Source organism: Limulus polyphemus, unplaced genomic scaffold (assembly GCF_000517525.1).
Source record: "Limulus polyphemus unplaced genomic scaffold, Limulus_polyphemus-2.1.2 Scaffold1357, whole genome shotgun sequence".
NCBI classification, from domain to species: domain Eukaryota; kingdom Metazoa; phylum Arthropoda; class Merostomata; order Xiphosura; family Limulidae; genus Limulus; species Limulus polyphemus.
The window spans coordinates 22826-45187 of NW_013666967.1; the positions used below are offsets into that span (position 1 = coordinate 22826).

Sequence of the window (22362 nt, forward strand, 5' to 3'; positions counted from 1 at the left end):
ATTTTTTTATTATTTAGAGAGCATTATAAATAGTTATGTTTTTAAAAGAAAAAAACTACTATTGTTATAAATAACACATTCAATTGAACTAAACTATGTATGCCTATTTAAATATATTTACACATGGCTTGTGTGTATATATATATTATTCATACCTTCGGTGTATAGGATGCAAGCAGATTTTGACATCAAATTTTGGGGTAAAAAAGTGCGTCTTATACACCGAAAAATATACGGTAGTTCTGTATTAATATGTATTCTATAAATGTAGACAATTTTTTTTGTAATACAGCTTCTAAATTACACCAGCACATTAAAAGGTGATGCTGTTGAATTTATGCGGATTCTGTATTCATATTTCTCACCTTACAATACAATAACTTCTTCTGTCGAACTCAAGCTTTGAAAACAATACCAGAGTCCCAGAGCCACGATGGAATAATCCTTCTAACTTACAATAAAATGCAGGCTGAAAAGGGCAGACAATTTTAAAGCTACGTTAACTTACTGTGGCTGGGGAGGCACGTGTGGTGTGAGCAAGAGGATTTCCATCACTGTCGATAGCAGCATGTTGAACTAGGTAGGTGCCACCTGCTTGATGGGCTAAAAGTTGCCCCTGGATACCAACAGCATTGGCACTAACTGTGCTTCCAACCTGCATAATCAGCCAGCAAGTTTCATATCATTTCAAAAGAGCAAAATTTTGAAACATATATCCTCTCTATTTCAGTTAAGAATATCTAAAACATCTTATACTTATATCCAAAGAGGTTCTTTTAATACACATGTAATATTGGGCTAATACTCTTCTTTTTAAAGCTCTATGAATTGATAATAAGTAACCACTGAATCATGGTTTTTATTTACCCATACTAATGTATTATATTATTATATGTTTAGGATTGGTGAATGAAAGTACTTTGCTTTGTATGAATACTAGTTTTTAATTCAGTGTGATGTTTGATATAGAAGTGAAAAATAATAATTTTGCTTCTTATATCAATTTGAACTTCAGTAGTAATGGGTCCATGAACCAAAGACAAATATAACATCATCTATGTCCATGCTTTATGTAGCTATAATGAAACACCTGAAGCTTGTTGGTTTAGAGTAGGTTTTAGGTAAGCTATCAGTAGACTTTCTGTTACCCTAACTTTTCCAGTTAATAGAATGAAACAATTGATTATATTTTAATAAAATGAACTGAAAGTTAAGCATTCATTGATTATTTATAAAATTAAACGTTGATATCATGGCATGAAATACAGAAACTGAGTACATTATATTAAAATTACTTTGGAGCCTCACCAGTTCATTTACAGTCTATATTGCCATGTTTGGCCATGCTCTAACTGAAGAGAGTGCATCTTGACAATAGGCCAGCTGCATAATTTCCATTACAAAAGGATCTATTAAAACTGGATTTATAAAGCTGTCATGTCCAAAGCACACCAGTCCTCACTGACTACTTTCTATAATCTATCTAGAGTACATGGATAATGGTTTCCCAACACCAGTTTTAACAGTTTGATCAAATAGCAATCCATAGTTCACTTGACTGTTTCATAAATACCTGTTTCATTCTCTAGCTGCTTGAGATATGTGACATTTCAAAGGGAAGTATGAATGGAAATCTCATATTGGTGATCCATACACTGTTGGTCTTATTTCTGTGTGCTACAAAGGGTCCAGAACATTGATCTTATAGCAAGCAAAGTTCATCTTGACCTTTCTATCCACTCTCCTAATTCCTATCTTGCATAGAATTCAGTAATAATCGTGAAGCCCTTCAAAATATTTCAGGATATGACTTGTACCACTTCTGGAAACATTTGACACATAATGACCAGTAGAAAATGGCATGAGACTTGACAAAGATATCAAGGAACACATACTGCTATTTTCATTTAGCTGGCTACTGCTCATACAGTTCTATATAGTTGGTCTTCCTTTCCTGGATATGACATTGATATGACTTGTGTCACTTTTCCAGACAGAGATCCTTACTGACTACGTTTCACACTGTTGCCTACAACATCAAGATGGTTTTTGTCACAGACCCCCATAGTCATGAATTCTCACCTATTACAAGATATTGCCCTTTGCTTACTATGGCTGGGGTATGACTTGTTGCAGCTCTCTTTCGAAATGGTCCCGGTTCCACAAGGTGAATTATTTATTCCTTTGTTTTCCAGTGCCATTAAGTAGAAGGGGTATGAAATTCTTAATCCCTGATCTGAACACACCATATGATCTGAGTGTATGAATATCTTGTGCTGGAAAGTGTTACACATCCTTCTCAAATGTGATAAATTTTTGGTCGCATCACACTACTTACAAAATAATGTGAAATTGTAGTTCTGATAACTTCTTTTTTTTCACTGCAACTTTATAATTGCTGTGGCTGTCATCTGACTTGTTGATGTGCATATTTAAAATTGTTTTAATATAACTTTCTCAATCTTCTGCACATGAGATTTACTATTAAGCATCTCTCTACAGATTTAAACAAGCACTAGCTGTCAAAATAAGAAAATACATTTGACACTGTACACCATCTTATAACACTGATTTTAGCCTTAGTCATTTTAGGATTATAAGAATAACAAAAAGTTAAAATTTTCCTATAGAAACAGCCACCTGATACAGATAGTAGGAGATGAATGTATGAGTTCTAGTCGATATGCCCGCTTGAAGAATTTCCTCCAATGGCAGATGGAGATAAGACATCAGGGAAAAGGTAAGGTGCCTGATCTTATGTGACAACACCTGGAACAGATTTTGGGAAGAAGGAGACAAGGAGGAATAAGCCAACTGAATCAAAAGCTGAACCCAATTAATAAATGTTGGAAGTAGAAACATCACAAACAGAGGAATGTTGCCAGGGGATGAAAATGTGGGAGTGAGAACCCTGGAACGTGTGTGGGCAATGTAACAACAAACAGCACATATGAGACATAGAAGCCTATCCGTATCAGATCAGGAATAAAAGTGGGAGATGGAAAAAAGGGAAATCAGCGAGAAGGAAGAATTACTTTCATGAGCTGCCAAAGTCTTGGGAAGGAAGGATCGATCCAGGTAAAGGATAACATATGTGGAATGGTACAGAGTGCACGAGACATCGATGGCAACGTTCACAGGCTAACAGGAGTAGGAAGTAGGTCGTAAGGACAAGTGAAATAAAGAAGAGGAGGACAAAGGTTCAAATGGAAGTAGAGTAAGACAGTAAAGAACCACATTAACATCCCAATTCATAAGAACCACTCAACAAAGAAGTCTACAAGTCCGGAAGGAACGCAATAAAAGGGAGAGGGTAGTGGAGGTAAACACAAAATGGTACCGGGAAAAACAGGTGTGAGATAAAGCTGCTCAATATCCAACATTGGATGAGACCAAAGTTTTATGATTGAAGTGATGAAATCTGTAATAATAGGAACGATGGGTGGAGAAGGGGAAAAACTCTGACTCAGAGACCAATGGTGGAAGACATCCATTTACACTGATAAACTGCCAATGATTAAGGGCAAATGGAATGAGCTAAAAAAAAAAGACTCGCCAAGACAATCTGGATATCCTTACCAAAGATCTGATAAATGCCAGGTGTGAAAATGGAGGATAGAAAGAGCAGGATGAAGGGATGGATTGAGAGGAAAAGGCAATGGATGGTGAATATGGAATTGAAGTAGTCGAGGAAACCAGGGATGTGCCAGCCAGTAAGGAGCAATCAGAAGAACCTAACACGAAGTGGCATGGATGATCAAATCACCCAGTGGAGAAGACAGATTGGAAGATAAACATAAAAATATAGGTCAGTTCAATACAGGCTGAGCACATCAACAGCTAAGGCTTGTGGATAAGGAACTGGAGACCCAAAAAGACTTTAAGAACCCAATGATTGGTAGTGAATTCCTACCAGAAGAGAACAAAATCTGTCAAACAAGCTCCCACTGGACCAGAAGCCACAGTAAAGTCACAGGTACTGCTGGCGATGAGGAGATCTGTGTCAATAAACATAATGAATCGTGGAACCCCCTAGTGGGAGGAACAGGTAAAGGACAAGATGGTGTCTAACATGGAACAGGAACATGGGATTGCAAGGGCTCAGGGGGATACAAATGAGCAACCAAAGACAAAAGGGTCGAATGTTGCCTCACAAATTACACGTTATTCCAAAGTTTCTGCAATATTCCCCAAAATGGACCACTGGAGAAAAGGAGTCATCCATAAGTCCAGAAGGTAAGTGGACAGTAAACAAAATTGGGACAAGATAGCATCCCTCTGCAGAAGATCCTAACAGCAAAGAATCCACATGGGAAGAGACAGAGCCAAGGAGGACAATTGCACTAACATACAGGCAAGGAAAGAGAAGGTATCCCCCCAAAAATCCCTCAGGATATATATATATTTTTGTTCAGTGCTGCCTTCTATATGCAAAAATCTTTTTTGCATGCCACAAGCCTTACACTCCCACATACCTCACAATTATCGTGGCTGAACTGCATCTTGCATGCAAATCATCATGTGACAACCCTCCACCAATAGGAGTGTGACACCCTCCTGAAGCATGTGACTCCCTCTATTTGATTCTATCAAACTACCACATATTTTTAGGCAGTGCTATAGTCAAGACATGTTTTGATTGTGCTCTCATCAAGCATTTTTGTCTTTAATATTATTATATGAAGTGAAAAGTTCATTTATATCTTTTATTACTGGTTTATTTTTTACAGTTTTCAGTGATAATTTACCTTGGTTCTTCTTTTTTATTTGAATATTTTCATCATTTTATGACGAATACCGACGTTAATGTTACCATTTTGGAGATTCTACAACCTGCTATCAACACAATTACACAGGTTTCAGGTCAGGGGAACTTGACTGATAAATTTTCAGCGTTAATTCATCAGGAGATTGAACATTATCAGAACCGACCTACTTCTCCTGATAGTGCTCGACTTCTTCCTGAACCTGCTGAACAAAGATTTTCACAGTCGTTTTCTTCCTCCTGATTATGCTGTGCTTTCCCATGTCTCTCCTGCAGAATCTGTTAGGCCTAATTCAGCTTTTTTAGACATGATTTCTCAGATCTGTTTTATTTTATCCAGTTCCTAAATTTCTTATAATTCTATTACTTCTTCTCAGTATTTTGTTTTCCATTATTTTCCTGATATCGGGGTTCATGCTGAACATTTTGTTTCTCAGTTGCAAGCTGGTGCTAGCATGTCTCACCCTCCTTGGGCCACAGATCAGTTTGCTTTGGCTTACCATCAGGCAGATTACCCCTTTCTTCATTCTCAGCAGTTATAATCACTACTGCCAGTATGGGTGGGAGGGTGGGGGCTGATCCTGACAATCCTATCTGTTTATCCCAGGCCCAATTTTCCCACCTTCATCTTACCCTTATGTGTCTCCTGCAGTATTTGTACATCACACACCTTTTTTTCTGATGCACTCTACCTGTCTATATATATATATGAGAAGAGATAATGTACCATATGAGAATAGAGAAACAACTCATGATAAAGGAAATATGTGTTAATAGCTCATCTAAAGCCTAGTTTCAACCAACAAGGTTCAAGTGTTCCACAAATATTACAAATATACTGAAAATGTCTGGATGTTCCTATTTTACACCTCAAGCCCATTAGAGTGTTGTAATACTTAAAAGTTAATAACTGAATTCTTTAAGGAACTGTCTATACAGTTGGCAAATACTGGTTTAGTTGAACAATCGCCAAGTTTGTTTTTTTTATATTTTTTTATTAAAAGAAGGATGACGTTTCGAGCTAGCATCTCCCCTTGTTAATCCTTTACGTTTTTCTACAAATCAGTTTCCTCGGCTTAAAAAGTAGAATCATACAAAATTAATATAATAATATAATACAAAACAAAACGAAAAAATTGTTTAAGTGATTCCCACATGTTTTGTAACAACAAGTAGTGAGTTTATTGTTTAAAAACCAAGTACAATAGGATGACTTGAGCCTCGTTAGCATCATATGACTATCTATGAGACAAATCTAAACACTGTTTAAGTGATTCCCACATGTTTTGTAATGACAAGTAGTGAGTTTATTGTTTAAAAACCAAGTACAATAGGATGACTTGAGCCTCGTTAGCATCATATGACTATCTATGAGACAAATCTAAACACTGGTAAATTTGTTAATACCTGAGAATATGTAACAACAGTTCCAGTATTATAATAAGCTGCTGCTGCTGTAGCGGGGCTGTACATGGTTGATGAATCAGTAACACTGTACACTGGATATCCTGTCCTGTACAATAGAAACATCTTCTCAGTACAAACAACACTAATGTCCACAATTGGTTAAATTAAAATATGAACAGTTTCAATGTAAACGTAACAATTTACACATTCAAACTAATTTGGTTTTAAGAAAAAAGACAAACTTTAATGCCTTCAAATAAATAACCGTATCATAATTTACTTGGTGCTAAGAGAAATCACAGGAAAATACACTTGAAACTCAATAGCTTATAGGAACAAACCAAACAAACAAACAAAACACAGGTGCGGTTCATTACCTTATCCAAAAAAATGTCGACCCTGAATGCTTTTACAACTGGTAAACAATAAGTTTATATTTAGTATGTAAGTAAGTTAGCAAACAGAAAACATGGCTGTATTTTCACTGTTTTGATTAGTGATGGCTGCTTGAACATTCATTCGTAATGAGAACCACCTCGTGTATTTTGAAAACGTTGCATTTCTTAATGTAGTAGCACTTGTAGCAATGTTAATTGTTTAGCCAAACACAACGTTTAAGCTACTATTATCAATAATCAGTAATAAAAAGCACTATGTGTTATGCACAGATTAGAATAAACGTTGAACGAAAGTTTGACAAAGACCATTATTTTCACAAGCAAAACCAAGGCCTCATTAAAACTGTGTGAAGTGTGCCATTCAAAATTGTGTAAAGTAAATTGTGTGAAATAAAAGTCATTTATGATATTGCCTCAAGTAGCAAACTGCATAAAAAGTAAGCAAGGTCTCCAAAAATCCTGCAAGCTTTATTTTAAAAGCAGCATACACATCACAATCCTTGTTAACTGAACAGTACTTTTCATGAAACTAACTCATAATAATCCAAGTCAAAGTATAATGATGAAATCTATTAACTTTGGTGCAGTTTGAACAACACCCATTTTTCAATTTCACTGAATCAAGAATTAGTGTTTTAAATAAATAAATAGAATCATTGACTTGAAATATACAATTTTTTAATTAAAAATCAATGATAACAATAAAAAATAAGCATTAAAATGCCTTACACAAAAAAAATCCTAAACGAAAAACAAGTGAAAGACATATTTTTAAACTTCAAGTTCATTAAAATAATAATAATTATAAATAAATAAATAACTGGTGTTAAAATTAAAAATAAATAATGTTGTGTTATTAATTCTGACCATGAAAATCAGATTAGTAAGTTACTTAAACAAAATTGATGCTAATTACAATTCACATACTCAATCTGATTCATACCATAACAGTCATTGTTCATGAAAGTATAGAATATATATAGAGAGCTTAGACCATTACTACGTCTGTCATCCTAACCAGCCTGATGAGCTCTGGCACTGGGCAAAAGGTCTCACCAGCACTTGATACGATGTAGTAAGGTTAACATATTGTAACGTGTTCTTCTTTGTTTCTTAGAATTATAACTTCAGTTATAAAGTAGTTGTATCTCAAAAGCTCTGTCATGTATGAATTAACCTTACATACAAGAAAAAACATGTCTTTTGTGTTAGAACAAAAGATTGTTAAAAATACATACATTGATGTATTTGTTCCTCCAAACATTCCAGGATCACCTCCTCCATCTACATACTGCACAAATGTGGGCTGTGTAGCCTGAAGAGCCACAGTACCTTGTGTTTGTCCATCTGATTGAGAGACTTGAAAAAATTATAATACAAAACAGAAAATGTGGATAAGGTGAATTCCTTCAACTGTTTACTAAAGAACAAATAAATATGCATTACTGAAATAAAAATACTTAAAATATAGAGATAATAAAAATACATTCAGTCACTTATCTAAACATAGGTTTATTAAAAAAAAAATTCTGTCTCTTCACTTAAAAACATATCTAATTTTGTTTTTATTAAAGCTTATAAGTGTGCTTCAGGAATATATACAACTTAGATGTGCGACAATATAAAAATAGCCCTAATCTACCTTGCAATAAACCAATGTGAAGCTTCTAATAATATTAATTTTACTTACAAAATACTCACTTTGTCAGTTCCTATACTGTTATACCAAATAATGCTTAACTCACCAGCTACAGCTATAAACTGTGGAGTTCCGCCAGTAGAGCTTGCTTGAACTACAACACTAGAAGTCTGCTGTTGTGTAGGAGCTACCACAGAAACGGAGGCAGGAACGGCTACAGTTATGGTGGCTCTAGAGCCTTCTGATGGCTGCTGATTTTGGTCCACAGGTACTGATGGTTGATTAGATACTTGAGTTCCTGAAACCTGGCAAGAACCTCTGTGTTTCACTAACTACAAATATTTTGGTTTTACCTGTTAAGTATTCACAATGGGTCTTCATGGTTGTATAAAACAAGTTAGGTTTTCAAGCTATGTTGAGTGTAAGATAGCTTAGCTAAAAATGACTAAAAATAGGATTAAATAGGATTAATCATCTTTTAAGTCATTTTAACTATTTATCATACGTTTGAATATACTTACTATCAAAATAAAAGAACCTCTACAATACATAATACACTATTAACTATACAACTAGATAAAGTCACTGTGGAGATGTCAAAGTTCACACTATTCTCTCTAGTCTAAACTAGTATTAGAATTATAAGTGTACATACATTCTGTCTTTGGCTTCAAATTTCAATAGTTTAGTGCATATCTGACTTATTATTAATATTTAGAGAAACTGAATATTTTACTGGATCCATGCCAATGTTTTATTGTTCAAACTACGACTCTTCGGGGAAGTTAAACGTTCATTTAGTAACTAAGCCTGAATAGGCCTACAATTTATAAACCAACAGCACCTACTCGCTTGCAATGGTTAGTTGAACAATACACGATTCCATGAGGTTTGAACATGTCGTTTTGTCCTCTCATTTAATAATTCCGCGATTGTAAACATAGTTACCTGCTCTGCTGAACGTTTTTCAGTATCACCTCAAATAATCCATCCCTTGTTATCAAGTATACACTAGAAACAAGCATGCATTCATTCTTTTCACCTAGCAACGCTACGGCAACAACTTTATTGCTGTTGCTATGGGTACAAACTGGGATGTTCATTTAATTTAACGTTGATTCGTGCACATGGTGAACACTAAAGAAACAGCAAGTAAACTACAAGATGAAAAGGGATAAGTTATTGTAAATGAAAAGTTACATGGCAAACATTCATATAATGTTTTACGAATAGATATCATAAAATATTGGTTGCTTAGAAAACTATTATAAAGGGAAAATATGTACAGAGCGTAACCAAATTATAAACTTCCCCAACACGCCTGCGTAATATTACTGAGCCAATTAAAAAATTACAAATCCCAAATGAAATATCGTTTCTCGTGCACAAAAAATGTTGCCATGGTTACATAAGACACAAATATTCTTGTTTGTTTCATACTTTCGCGTAAAGCTACACAATGGTGTCCCCCTTTTTGTGAACTGATATATTAGAGGAAAGGCAGCTTGTAAACAGCACCCACCGCCAATTTTTGAGCTTTTCTTATGTGACAGAACGGTGGAACTTGAGCGTCACAATTACAGTGCACCCACGGCACGAAGTACAGAGCATATTTTTACGATAACGAGACGACAACTTAAACTGTCGAATGGATAGTCCGTGATATACAAAAATTAGGCCACGCCCGGTTCACAAGTATTCTATAATACATATGTAATACACGCTTACTGAATCCTCTAGAATATTTTTTACTTCACACAAATACACCTTTGCATCTCATATTCTGCATTGTCAACTATGCCCGACTGTCGAAGGTTTATGTAGTCTTTCTTATATAATGTGTTATTCCAAGTGTTAATTTTCTTTAACAGTTATCTTCACAGTCTGACGATATAAAAGCTCTGTGTGTGTTGTTAAGCGCAAAGCTCCACAATGGGTTATCTTTGCTGTGCCCACTGTGAGTATAAAAAAACCTATTATAAGTCCCCACTCTTGCTGCTGAGCCAGCGGGGGGGTAAAGGTGGTATGTTAGTCTAACATCGTTCCTTAGTTCACGTATAAAATATGTTGTTCAGTTTTACAAATGCTCTTTAGCTTATTAATCTAATTAACTATAGTGTACGAAAATCGTAATTTTGCACAAAATCTACAAAATGGGATCTTTTGAATAATTCAAATGCCACAAAAATTATATACTACGCGAACTTCTATTGAAATCAGTTAAAATGTAAAAAGAAAATAAAAATATATATCTTTTTATCATCAATGTTCTGATAGCGTTGTATCAAATGTAACTGTACTTCTTTCTGTCTAGCCCCCCAGTGGCACAGCGGAATGTCTGCGGACTTACAACGCTAGAATCCGGGTTTCGATACCCGTGGTGGGCGGAGCACAGATGGCCTATTGTGTAGCTTTGTGCTTAATTACAAACAAGCAAACTTCTGTCTAAGCTCACAAATACTTTAAGTTGTGTCCGCCGGTGGTATTACAACACTAATCAAATCGGGGGTTCGATACTGAACCGGTGGACAGAGCACAGATAGCTTATTGTTTATTTTAGTACTAAAATAAACAAATAACATTTGAACTAGGCACATGAACGCTTCACGTTTTATGTCTCTTTGGTGTTTTATTTGCTAACTCTGTACACTGAAAATTTTAAAATGGTCGTTAAAATTGTCTTCCCTCAGCATTCCGGACAAAAACTTGTATATCCAGTTCGTGAAAATTCAACTCCATAAATATTACTTACAAAGACGATATAGTACTTTAAAAAAACGTGTAATGTATGAAAGAAATAGCGTCCGCGCGTTAACTGCGAAACATCTTTGGATTTACACGGTAATTTGTTTATAGGCGTAATAATAAGCATAGAATTAAACGTAAGGTGGATGTATCATTTTTATATATTAACTATTACTAGCATCAGACATAATTTCATTTGATTTATACACTAAGGTCTTTCACTGTCCTCTATGCTTTGCATAATATTTTTATATGAATATTATTTATACTTATATAGATCTGATGATTAATTTGTTTATTCTAAAGTACAGACGTTCTACGAACAACACGCTATCACAATGAATGAGATATTTACGCTTTTTGTTTCGTTTGGTTGCTTGTTTGTAGAAAGGCACAAAGTTACACGATGGGCTATCTGTGCTGTGCCCGCCATAGGGGGGAAGGGTATTTACACTGTGTCGAATTTTAGCGTTTTAAGCTTACAACTGACCCCCTGAGGGAAGATTATAAAATAACTTATTTCTAACTTTAGCAACTTCACTTTTAATATCGTAAAGTAAAATAAAACATATGCATAAAAAATCCTCCAACTTAGCTTCAAAATACTAAAAAAAATGAACGAATGATTGAACGGAACATTTTTTTTATTTATAACAACATTTTTTTCCTTGAATTTGTTTATAAAAGTATATGCTTTCAACAAAATAATATCAAAATACATTTTACCTGGGCTTGACTTGACTGACTGGATGCCTGCGACTGGTGTTGACTTGTTGGTGCGTTAACTTGCACCCGGCTTGAAGTTAGAACTCGCATGTCTGATACGAAGCTCTGCGTTGTCATGACGACGACAGCCAAACGCTGTGGGGCGAAACATTATCATGAATAGGATGTTAAACACCGCTATCTTTGAACGCAGTTCCGAGAGTTCGGGCATGTAGTGTTAAACTGAACAATTTATTAAACACAGATGTTTTCCTGTTGATAACTGTTGGACAACATGAAATATTTAACTTAAATCAAATAATATACATATATATATATAAATCTGGGGAGTGGAAAGTAAACACAACACGGGAAGAACAACTTTGAATACACTGCGTTGCTATGGCAACTCACTTTTCAACTGTGCATGGATACATGATAAATAATTGTAAACTACGTATTACAGTTTTTACCACTTCGTATAAATGCTTATATATGTGTGTGTGTGTGTGTATTTCACAATTCATGCACTTCATGTTAGTATAGAAGCATTATAAAGTCCTTGTGCTACGAAAGCTACCCAAGGGCTATTTGCGCTAACCGTCCTAATTTCGAAGTTCGTGGACTACTCTTTACCAACGAACAGTGGGATTTGGTCGTCATATTATAACGCTTCCGCCGCTGTTTAAAGACGGATTTCGATCCCTGTGCTCTCAATAATCATTAAACTACACGGAAAGTAAAACTGCCACAAAATATGACTTAAACTCGCCAGATAGAAGTCATGGAATAACTAGCGAATCAAACATTTTTTATTTGCATTCCTTTTACTACTTCTACAGCGGTGCGAACAATTCTGTGAATATATTAGTGATTGAATGAAATTCTTTGTACTTCAGACACGTGAATAAAGTTAGTCAAAAATCGTGTAATGTCCCTCCGCTGAATATCCGGCTTTATGTATTGCTGTATTTCATCTTTTCCAGAAATATATTTTACGAATTCTGACCACGTTTGATAGAAAAGCTACGTTACTGTCTGGAAACAAAACATTAGGCTTTAATGAGAGTGAATCAAAGGTCGCGTATTTCATTATCTCTGAATAAAATAAAATAACTTCTACCATTGTACTACTATGTAAGACAATGAGCGCCCTCTCTAGTTTGAGTTTGAAACTTCACTGGATATTTAGTACTTTAGTACATTATAGGCTGTATTAATCTGTTCTGCCTCATTTTCATATCATTTAGCTTGCATTTAACAAGTGGGCACTGATGTTTGTCCAAAGCGTTTCAGTGATTTTTTACATTACAACTCAGCCAATAACAATATTATCAAAGCACTGAATAGAAAAATATACATATTTTAATTTTCATGTAAGCTCAGACTACTTACTGCCAGCAGAAGCGCCAGAACTCATCAACTGAAATGGAACTGTGACAACTAAAAGTATGTCTAAAGTACTATTTTCATACAGAAAAAAAAGAAACTTGTCACAGTATTGTAAGGCGCCAAAGTGGATGCGCAATAAGGCTTTTCAGGCTTACAAAAAGTGGATCACGTGCTTAAGTTTGTTTCTTTTAGATTCAAGTAGAAAATATGTACGAATAGTTTATATGGCATGATCGGTTTCGTTTAAAGAGAGAAAAATATTCTTATTCCTTAGCCTTCGTACTGATAAGCAGTCCTCCACCAGGGGTAAGAAACGTTAATCGGCTTGAAAGCTACGGGCTAAACCAGTGGTTCCCAACCTGGGTTCAGCGTAGGTAATACCATCTCATTAAACGAGTTTTTAATACTGATGTTCTTTTTAATTGCACACTCAGTTATATATATATATTTTATTTGATAGTGAAAAGTGGGATAACGAGTTAATAAAAACAGTTTGTTGGGTAGGCGGAATCTTTCAAAAACATGAAGTCCGTGAGGGGGGGGGAAGGATAATAAAAGGGGTCCTTGGTGGAGCAAAGGTTGGGAACCACTGGGCTAAACAAATCTCTTTGAACTGGTGAAATCAGTGAGCAAAAAAAACAACCGAAAGATATATCTAAAATGCTAATTTCATACGCTTCTGATTCGGAATAGTATACAAAGAACTAAAAAAAAAGAAAAAAAGAATGTGGATGAAGACGTAGGGTGCAATTGTTTGTTTTTTGAATTTCGCGCAAAGCTACACGAGGGCTATCTGCGCTAGCCGTCCCTAATTTAGCAGTGTAAGACTAGAGGGAAGGCAGCTAGTCATCACCACCCACCGCCAACTCTTGGGCTACTCTCTTACCACTTTTAGAATAGATAAATATGTTCATTTTTTGAATAAGACTACAGTTGAAACGTTGACCATCATTTGAACTAATAGGTAGGTATAGCTTTATCAACATTAATAGTCGGTTTAATGCAAGACAATGTTAGGTATACACGAGTCAGGCGCCCTAACCACCTGGCCATGCCGCGCCAATTAATAAATAGCTTTAAATTAGAAGTTTAACAACATAAATTAAAGTTGCTTTACTTAGGTTATAGTAATTTAAAATATGTATCAAGTCAAAGTCATCAATCAAAGAGTAGAAAGATACCATACAAATAGTGAAAACATGTTATGGATACCGAATTAATGTGCTAAACAAACTGGTGATTTAGTATTTTATAGTGAAATCGTCTGCAAAGCTACCTCGTTTTTAGAGCGATCTTAAGTCACGGACCCCGACGAGGTGTTGTTAGAAAATTCATCACATGAGAAGTACAACTAAATCGGAAACTCAGGATTATTTACCATAGGAATGCGGTCGGTTGAATCGATATGGGAAGCTGTTTTATTATTTATCTTTTTTTTTTGGAATGACACTATTAAACAGCAATGAATATTTTCAGCATTTTAATTATTTACCATTAATTAACATATGACGTAACGTCGAAAAACCCCTAAAGTTATCACATGAAGTGACTGTATTTAAAATTATGAATTAAAAGGAGAAAAACTGACTATTTTCAGAAGAAAATAAAATATTTCGAATTTACTATTTTGTTTTCCGGATAAACAACTTTTGTCGGAGTCGTATACGTTTATTAGGAAAACGAATTAAAATTAAACTACACATAACTTCACTCAAAACGGAACCGTAAAAAACTTTACACTATATATATATAGTACTTCATACATTAATAAGTATCACTGAATACACGTAAGTGATCGGTTATTACGTTCAGCTGAGAGCCGTGACCCGTTTGCTTTGGTTTACCATATGTTGCCCGGTAACAGTTTCCATAGAAACGACATAACCTGATTTTTTTTTTAAAACTGAGAGTCACGTTCACACAAACATACTTGGTTTGTGTGCTATAAACATTTTTCGTCGATACCAGTAAACAGGCATACACTACTGCCTGTGTTCATATTTCCATGTGTTGGCAGAGTTAATTTCAATACAAAATTTGACATAACATGTACTTTTGAGTTTCCAACTGTTATATATACACTGATAGTTTAGCCTTCTCATTTATCTTCCCATCTTTGAACTGTTGGCGACGCGCTTGTGAGGGTGAGTGTTAAAACAATTATACTAAACAAAAAGTATTCATCGTATACTAAATTAATATATACTGCTGGCTAAGCTAAAATAGTAGTATTATACATTACTTTTTCTTTTTTTTCCCCCGCAGAACATAATTTTCGAATGCGAACGAAAATCTTCAAAGGCTGGGAACAATAGCAATACTTGTGGTTGCATAGTAACGGTTCAGGTATCTATATAGACAATTACAACGTATAACACAGCATTGCTGATAACTTGGAACTATTCCCCCAAGATAACACGTCTCAAAGACAATATCTTACGAAAGCTCTGTTTTCAGTAACATAGCAACGGTTCAAGTTTTTATAACCATGGTTACAACAATGCAGCATCGATAATACAGCATTCATTCTCCACAGGAACAAGTTTCTCTGATTACATATTAACTAAAGGTGTGGAGATACAGAGATACGATACGATTGTATAGATACATCGTCTGATACGATATATCACGAAATTTGGCAAGCTTTCAGTAGACATCATAAGTCTTTTGTACAGAAAAAATCAGAATTTCTAATAAATTATTTTTGCCAAAAATTAATGATTCGAGAAAGGAAGATGGGTATCGAGTACTACATGTTGTCATCATTTCTTTTATCAAAAACATTACGTATAAAGTAACATAACAAAAATTAACAATAACAAAATAGATGTTAACTATATTTTACTTCTCGGCCCGGCATGGCCAGGTGGTTAGGGTACTCGACTCACAATCTGAGGGTCGCGGGTTCGAATCCCCGTCCCACCAAACATACTCGCCCTTTCAGCCGTAGGGGCATTATAATGTTGGTAAAAGAGTAGCCCAAGAGTTGGCTGATGACTAGCTGCCTTCCCTCTAGTCTTACACTACTAAATTAGGGACGGCTAGCGCAGATAGCCCTCGTGTAGCTTTGCGCGAAATTCAAAACAAACAATTTTACTTCTCTTGCCAGCTGCCATTTACTTGATCAAACCTGAGAATTTGGAAAAGCCCTATAAATTGTGAAGTACTTAAATAAAACAATGTTAGTAATATAGATAATAAATTACAGATAAGGCTGACAAACTTTGTAACAAACCGATGGTAAAACTTCTGTATCTGTATACATAGGTACGTATCGTATCGACTACTATGATGAGATACGCTCCCCCTAGTATTAACCCGAAATATTTAGAAGAAACGAGTTTATTTTTCAAGGTTATACTCTTCAACCATATAAGTACTAAGAAACAATAATTCGAAACAAATATTAGGAGCATTCTTTGTTGAAAAATAAAGGGAAGATTTCTTACACTGCTAAATTTGGGACGCCTAACGCAGATAGCCCTCGTGTAGTTTTGCGCGAAATTCATAACAAACCAAACCAAAACCTAAGATAGAATTAAACTTGCACTTGGCAAGTAAACAAAATACTACATCTATTATGTTTTCTGCAAGCAAATACATCTTTAAAAATAGTCTAATGACTGTTTAAGAAGCTAAGTACCAAGGTCATCCCCTTCTGGAAGACTCAGGATATCAATGTGGTTAATGTTTCAAAAGCTGCAGCATGAAAATTAAAAATAAATAAATTTTGAAAATTCTATATATGTCCAGATTACCAGAATATTTACAGAGTTGAACATGAAATAATAAAACGCTCAGTCTAACAATTTGCTCATGTACAGAGTCAAGAAACTCAATATCATCACTTTAAAGAAACTATTAGACAGATAACTTAAAGTGATAATTAGAAAGAGTCAGGAAGTCTCTTGAAGAAACAACTATAGAAGAAGGCATATATATTACATAATACCTGATTCATTAAAAACAGAAAAATCTGACCTAGGCTGGCTTTGTGGTTAGGGTACTTAACTCACAATCTGCACGTTGCAATTTGAGTTCCATCACCAAACATGTTTGCCCTTTCAACCATGAAGGTGTTATAATGTGATGATCAATCCCACTTTTGTTGGTAAAAGAATAGCCCCAAGATTTGGCAGTTAGTAGTGTTGACTAGCTGCCTTCTCTAAAGTCTATTACTTTTAAATTAGGGATGGCTAGTGCAGATAGCTCTTGTGTAGCTTTGTACAAAATTTGACAAACAACTCATTAAAATCCATACGATTGTTTGTTTGTTTGTTTTTTAATTTTGCGCAAAGCTACACAAAGGCTATCTGCACTAGCTGTCCCTAATTTGGCAGTGTAAGACTAGAGGGAAGGCAGCTAGTCATCACCACCCACCGCCAACTCTTGGGCTACTCTTTTACCAACGAATAGTGGGATTGACCATCACATTATTATGCCCCCATGGCTGAAAGGGCGAACATGTTTGGTAGGACGAGGATTCGAACCCATGACCCTCAGATTACGAGTCGAGCACCTTAACCACCTGGCCATGCCGGGCCAAATCCACACAAACTTGATGTTAAACATCTAGCAAAGAACTTCAGAAGTTATAGATTTCAGGGTCTAACTACTTAATTTCCAACTTCACATCAGTGAAAGTGAAAAACTGATCGTAAATGTAAATTATTATGAACAGTTGATATTTTAGATAGAAAAATTAAGAAGCGTCTTCTGGTATACATGGCATTGTGTATCTTCGAATACAATAACTCTGAAAGAGTAATTAATACCAGATAAGGGCTTTGTGTCTTAACCACACAACTTGTTCATTGCTTTGGTACATATAAACTATCCAAGTCCTCGAATGACCAACAAAAAGTAGATGATTACGAAGTAAAAAAATTACAAATTTCAGTGAGTTATTTCTGGTGAGAAAATTTTTCAATGAAATTGTATCATCTTTCTTGTTAGTTTGGTGTAAAGTTCTGTCATCTGTGTTGTAACAAGTAAATTGGAGAATTGTCTGCTTCGAGGTTGAAGCCTAAGTACTTCATCTGGCCCCATGCACGGCCAAAGGACATATATAAATACAAGTGCTTGTCCATTTCTTCAACAAATGTACTTTAAAATATCACATAAACTTACGACTGACGTTCACCTTCAAGCTAAGCCTTCTGTGATGATTCTACAGGGTGTCACAAAATCTGGAACCATAGGTGATTAGCAGCTTTTCTTAATTTTCAGATATGTGACTGATTATGGTGCTGTCAAAGCATGAGAAGGTCAAGTTAATCCAAACTTGTTTCAAATTACAAGGACAGAATGTGGAACACACTCTGTAAAAATTCCTTGAAAAGTGATTTCGGTTCCAGACTTTTAAGACACTCTATATTGTGATGTACATTAGTAAGTTAATATTATGAAAAGGTGAAAGATGTATAGAGTAACAAAAGATATATAATGTTGAGTGGGATACGAGATGTGATTACTAAAGCTTATGATAGTGAGAGAAGTATGATGTGTATAAGATACTTGCATCTGCAGTTGTAAGATGGTGAATCGAACCTGATAATTAATGTGGTGAGTTGGGAGTAGAATATGTGCAATGAACTGGAGAAAGAGTTTATTGCTTGGTAGGTCAGTAGGTACACCATTGTTCTCAAAAACTAGAATGAGTCATTCTAATTTAACAAATATTTGTATTTACAAAATGTATGTGAAGTTTCTCTACAAAATATGGTGAATGTGTAAGGTGAGGTTTACAAGACCAAATGGTTCTTTGTTCCCAGATGACATCATCATTGTCATGTTTACTTGTTTTGGGACTTCAATCTGGAGCATGCAAGAAGAAAGAAAGGCAGTATATAAGGTTTCCATGTGGAAGGCTACAACACAGGATCTGAAAGTTAATGAGGAACACCACAATATACCCAACCATGCACTTGGTAGGTTTCTCCTTTTGTATGATGTGAAATAGCAGTCTCGTAAAACAACAAAGTGAAAATGTATTGATAGCCAATCACATTTTGTTGTTATCGTTGTAATGCCAACAGAATTAGTGTAGTAAATCCAGTAATGATGACTGGTAAATTTGTACATGTGTTTTATACATCTTAACTAGGACTTAAGATATACATATTATTAATATAAAAAATTATTGCATATTTATAAATGTACTACATCAGATGATCATCTAAACATAAGATGTGTTTCAGTGGTACAAACCGTTTTCTCCGAAAAATATAACTTTTTTTCATTCAAAATACACTGCACATTAAAAAACTATAGCTGAAATTCACTCCTTCACACCACAAGATAAAAGAAAGGAAAAACAAATAAAATACAATGGCACACACTTAAAAAATTAAGATATTTCATTCCACTAGGACTAACTTATTCAGAAATATTACAATGGTAGTTAAATTTTTACCTATAAACTTACATTTATAAACATGTAATTTCAAATTAAAGCAGCAATAATGATGCTTTCTTTCTACTAAAAACAATTCTAAAAATTCGCAATTTAAAGGACTCCAGCTGATGTAACTTTTAGGGTTAGTAGGCATGTTTCATCCCAAAACTTTACTTATAATTAGTATGTTACACCTTACTGTGATATCGAACAATAATTTAATATTAAGGTAAAGATCTGACACACCATTCTTAAAATGTATCTATCTATATATATATATATATGTGTGTGTGTGTAATTGTTAAATTAAAGGTAAAAAATATTTCAAACGTCACACAAAATTAAAGAAGTGCAACAATAGAATGACATAACAAATATTACAATATATATTTTTATGGGTTTCATGCTTTAACTGAATATGTGTGTGGGGGGTTATTCTAAAAGTAATGTTGACTATAATTCTGAATTTACAAAGTGTACGTCCATGAGATGAGGCAAGCTTTTAGTCGACAATACAAGCCTATTGTAACAGAAAAATTGATGCTAGTCTGACTCAGACTCTGACAAGTCAGAATGCAAGGTGATGCTTCTGTGAAAAATAAAAATACTTTTTCCAAACATATAATTTGCAAATTTCATTTCTACAGTATCTTAAATGCATATCCAAAAAATGTTTCAATATCCCTGTATAATGTATCTGGTATTTTCTCGACCACAAACTGTTGTAATGTCAGCAATGAAGATTAACACGCGATGTTGGTAACTGAATGGCATTATGTACAAGATTGCACATAGGCCTAACTTCATAATTGTTTATCATCAGAGGTTTTGAATATTTTCTTTCCTTTTCATATAAACTTTCACTTAACTGTACCTCTTGTTCTATACACACACATATATATACCTGTATACATATATAAACATAAAAATATGATCAAGAAGTGGGGATTTATTAAATCTGAAACACAGAGGCCTTTATCATTGGTTATTGTTATATCAAATTGGCTTTATTAATTTTCAATTTACTTCATAGTTTTGATTTAAGCATATGACTGGCACAAAATAAATTTGGATGTATAAGTATAGGTGGTAAGAGAGCCACATAACAACTTGGTGTAGATGATAGGAGAAACAGCCTATGGCTTTGTTGGTGGGTATAGATATATGAAAACATATTTTGAACAAATTTAACGATAAAAAACAACATGAAACAAATTACCATAGGTGGTGCTAAAAGATGACTTGGGAATATAGTAAATTTTATTTTATTTTAAGATTACAACAGAAGACAGGTGAATTAGACATGACAGACAGCAATACTTTAGTAACGTGCATTGTTCGATATTATTTTTCTTCAAGAGCTAAATTAGGTAGTTGTGACGATCTTACAAATAAATGAAAGAGCTCTCCTCTCAAACTCAAATTTTTAACAGCAACTTATAATGTTGTCACATGATAAGCATATATTATTTCAAGGTCACATTTGAGCTCCACCTCTGTCCCCTTTTTTTTATAAATATTTTCTGCATACGTTTTTATACACTTTTACCAATTATCAAGAATAATGGTTGTGTGGGTCTCCCAACATTTACCAATATATATATATAAATACTTATTTTGTACCTATCCTGATGTTAGTTTAATTTCAACTTGGAATTATTAATGATTATTATTTGGAGATATAAACATGGTTTTTAAATTTCAAGTTTTCAAAATTTCCCCAATAAATTATACAGGATTTTTGTAATAACTGTCTAGTAGCGCCATCTATTGAAATGTTCTTAAGATACTATGCTTGTACACGTGTAACTTTCCCAAAATGAATTTTATCTCTCAGTAATCAAAAAGCTTTCTCTTTTACTCATCATCAGTCTTTAATAATTCATTTCCGTTTAATTAAAATCCAACATTATTACTTAATTAGCCTGTATCTTTAGTAAACTTCCACTTTTGTCTCTTCAGATTTAAATATCTACATTTCATTGATATATACGTATCTTGCTGACATTGTTAAATTAAAAAATAAGTACACAAAACTCAACTGGTAATTAAATAACAACTTGGACACATACTGTTAGTGATCGAGTTACAGTTATTTGCTGTGTCAGAAGTTTCTTAATGTGACTGCTACAATCTCAAATAAATCAATAACCTATACTAAACATCCAGCCCTCCCTAATAAAAGTCCCTTAAATTTCTTGACTCAGAAAAGATTATGAACTGTCACATCACTGTACAAACCTCTAAATACTTACATATTTATTTTCATTTGTACACAATACCGCATAGTTTCATCTTTACATGAGTGCATGTATGCAACATCACTGAAAATGTTTGTGACAGAACACAAACATTCAAATATTGACTTCAATAAAAAACTAATACGAAATCTTGCTTTACGATGTATAAAAATAGTAATAGTATATATATATATATATATGTATGTGTACTTTAAAATACTATACATGTTGTAGTGGTACAGTTGATTGTTATCAGTAGATGAACCCTGCAAAATATTATGTTACTAATGACAAAACTTCAAAATGCTGACTTAAGTAAATGTTTCTGTATACATATACACAGCTTTAAAATGTTATATTAATTTCTGTTTAATATTTTTTCAGATTATTCAGCATTATTTGCTACAGGTGTATCACACAAATATAGAGCACGTATTACTTGTCCTATGAAATAATATTAAATTAACGTCCAAAAATAAAATGACAGAAATGTCACATCATATTAGGTTAGGAGTTACAGTTTAAATTTAAAAACATCTTATATTGAGAGACTTCAGAGCTGCTGGGGGGTAATGAACACAATAATATTGAGCTTTGAAATAGAGAAATTAAAAGTATTTTTTGTTGTAGATTATCAATTTTTTTATGAAGAAGATAACTATTATTTTGCTATT

At 34.2% G+C, this 22362-nt stretch overlaps 1 protein-coding gene across 1 annotated transcript in view; it reads right to left on the bottom strand.

Moving 5' to 3' along the window:
• The window catches only part of LOC106463240 (transcription factor RFX3-like), a gene marked incomplete at its 3' end in the record, with an annotated part of 56742 nt that overhangs the window by 22349 nt on the left and 12031 nt on the right, over positions 1 to 22362 (bottom strand). Inside the window, exons 2-6 of the mRNA XM_022390685.1 lie at positions 11681 to 11815; positions 8316 to 8514; positions 7809 to 7917; positions 6173 to 6278; positions 509 to 655 (exon numbers count right to left, since the gene is read on the bottom strand). Coding sequence (XP_022246393.1) covers positions 509 to 655; positions 6173 to 6278; positions 7809 to 7917; positions 8316 to 8514; positions 11681 to 11797 — 678 coding nt within the window. The remainder of the gene's footprint in view (positions 1 to 508; positions 656 to 6172; positions 6279 to 7808; positions 7918 to 8315; positions 8515 to 11680; positions 11816 to 22362) is intronic.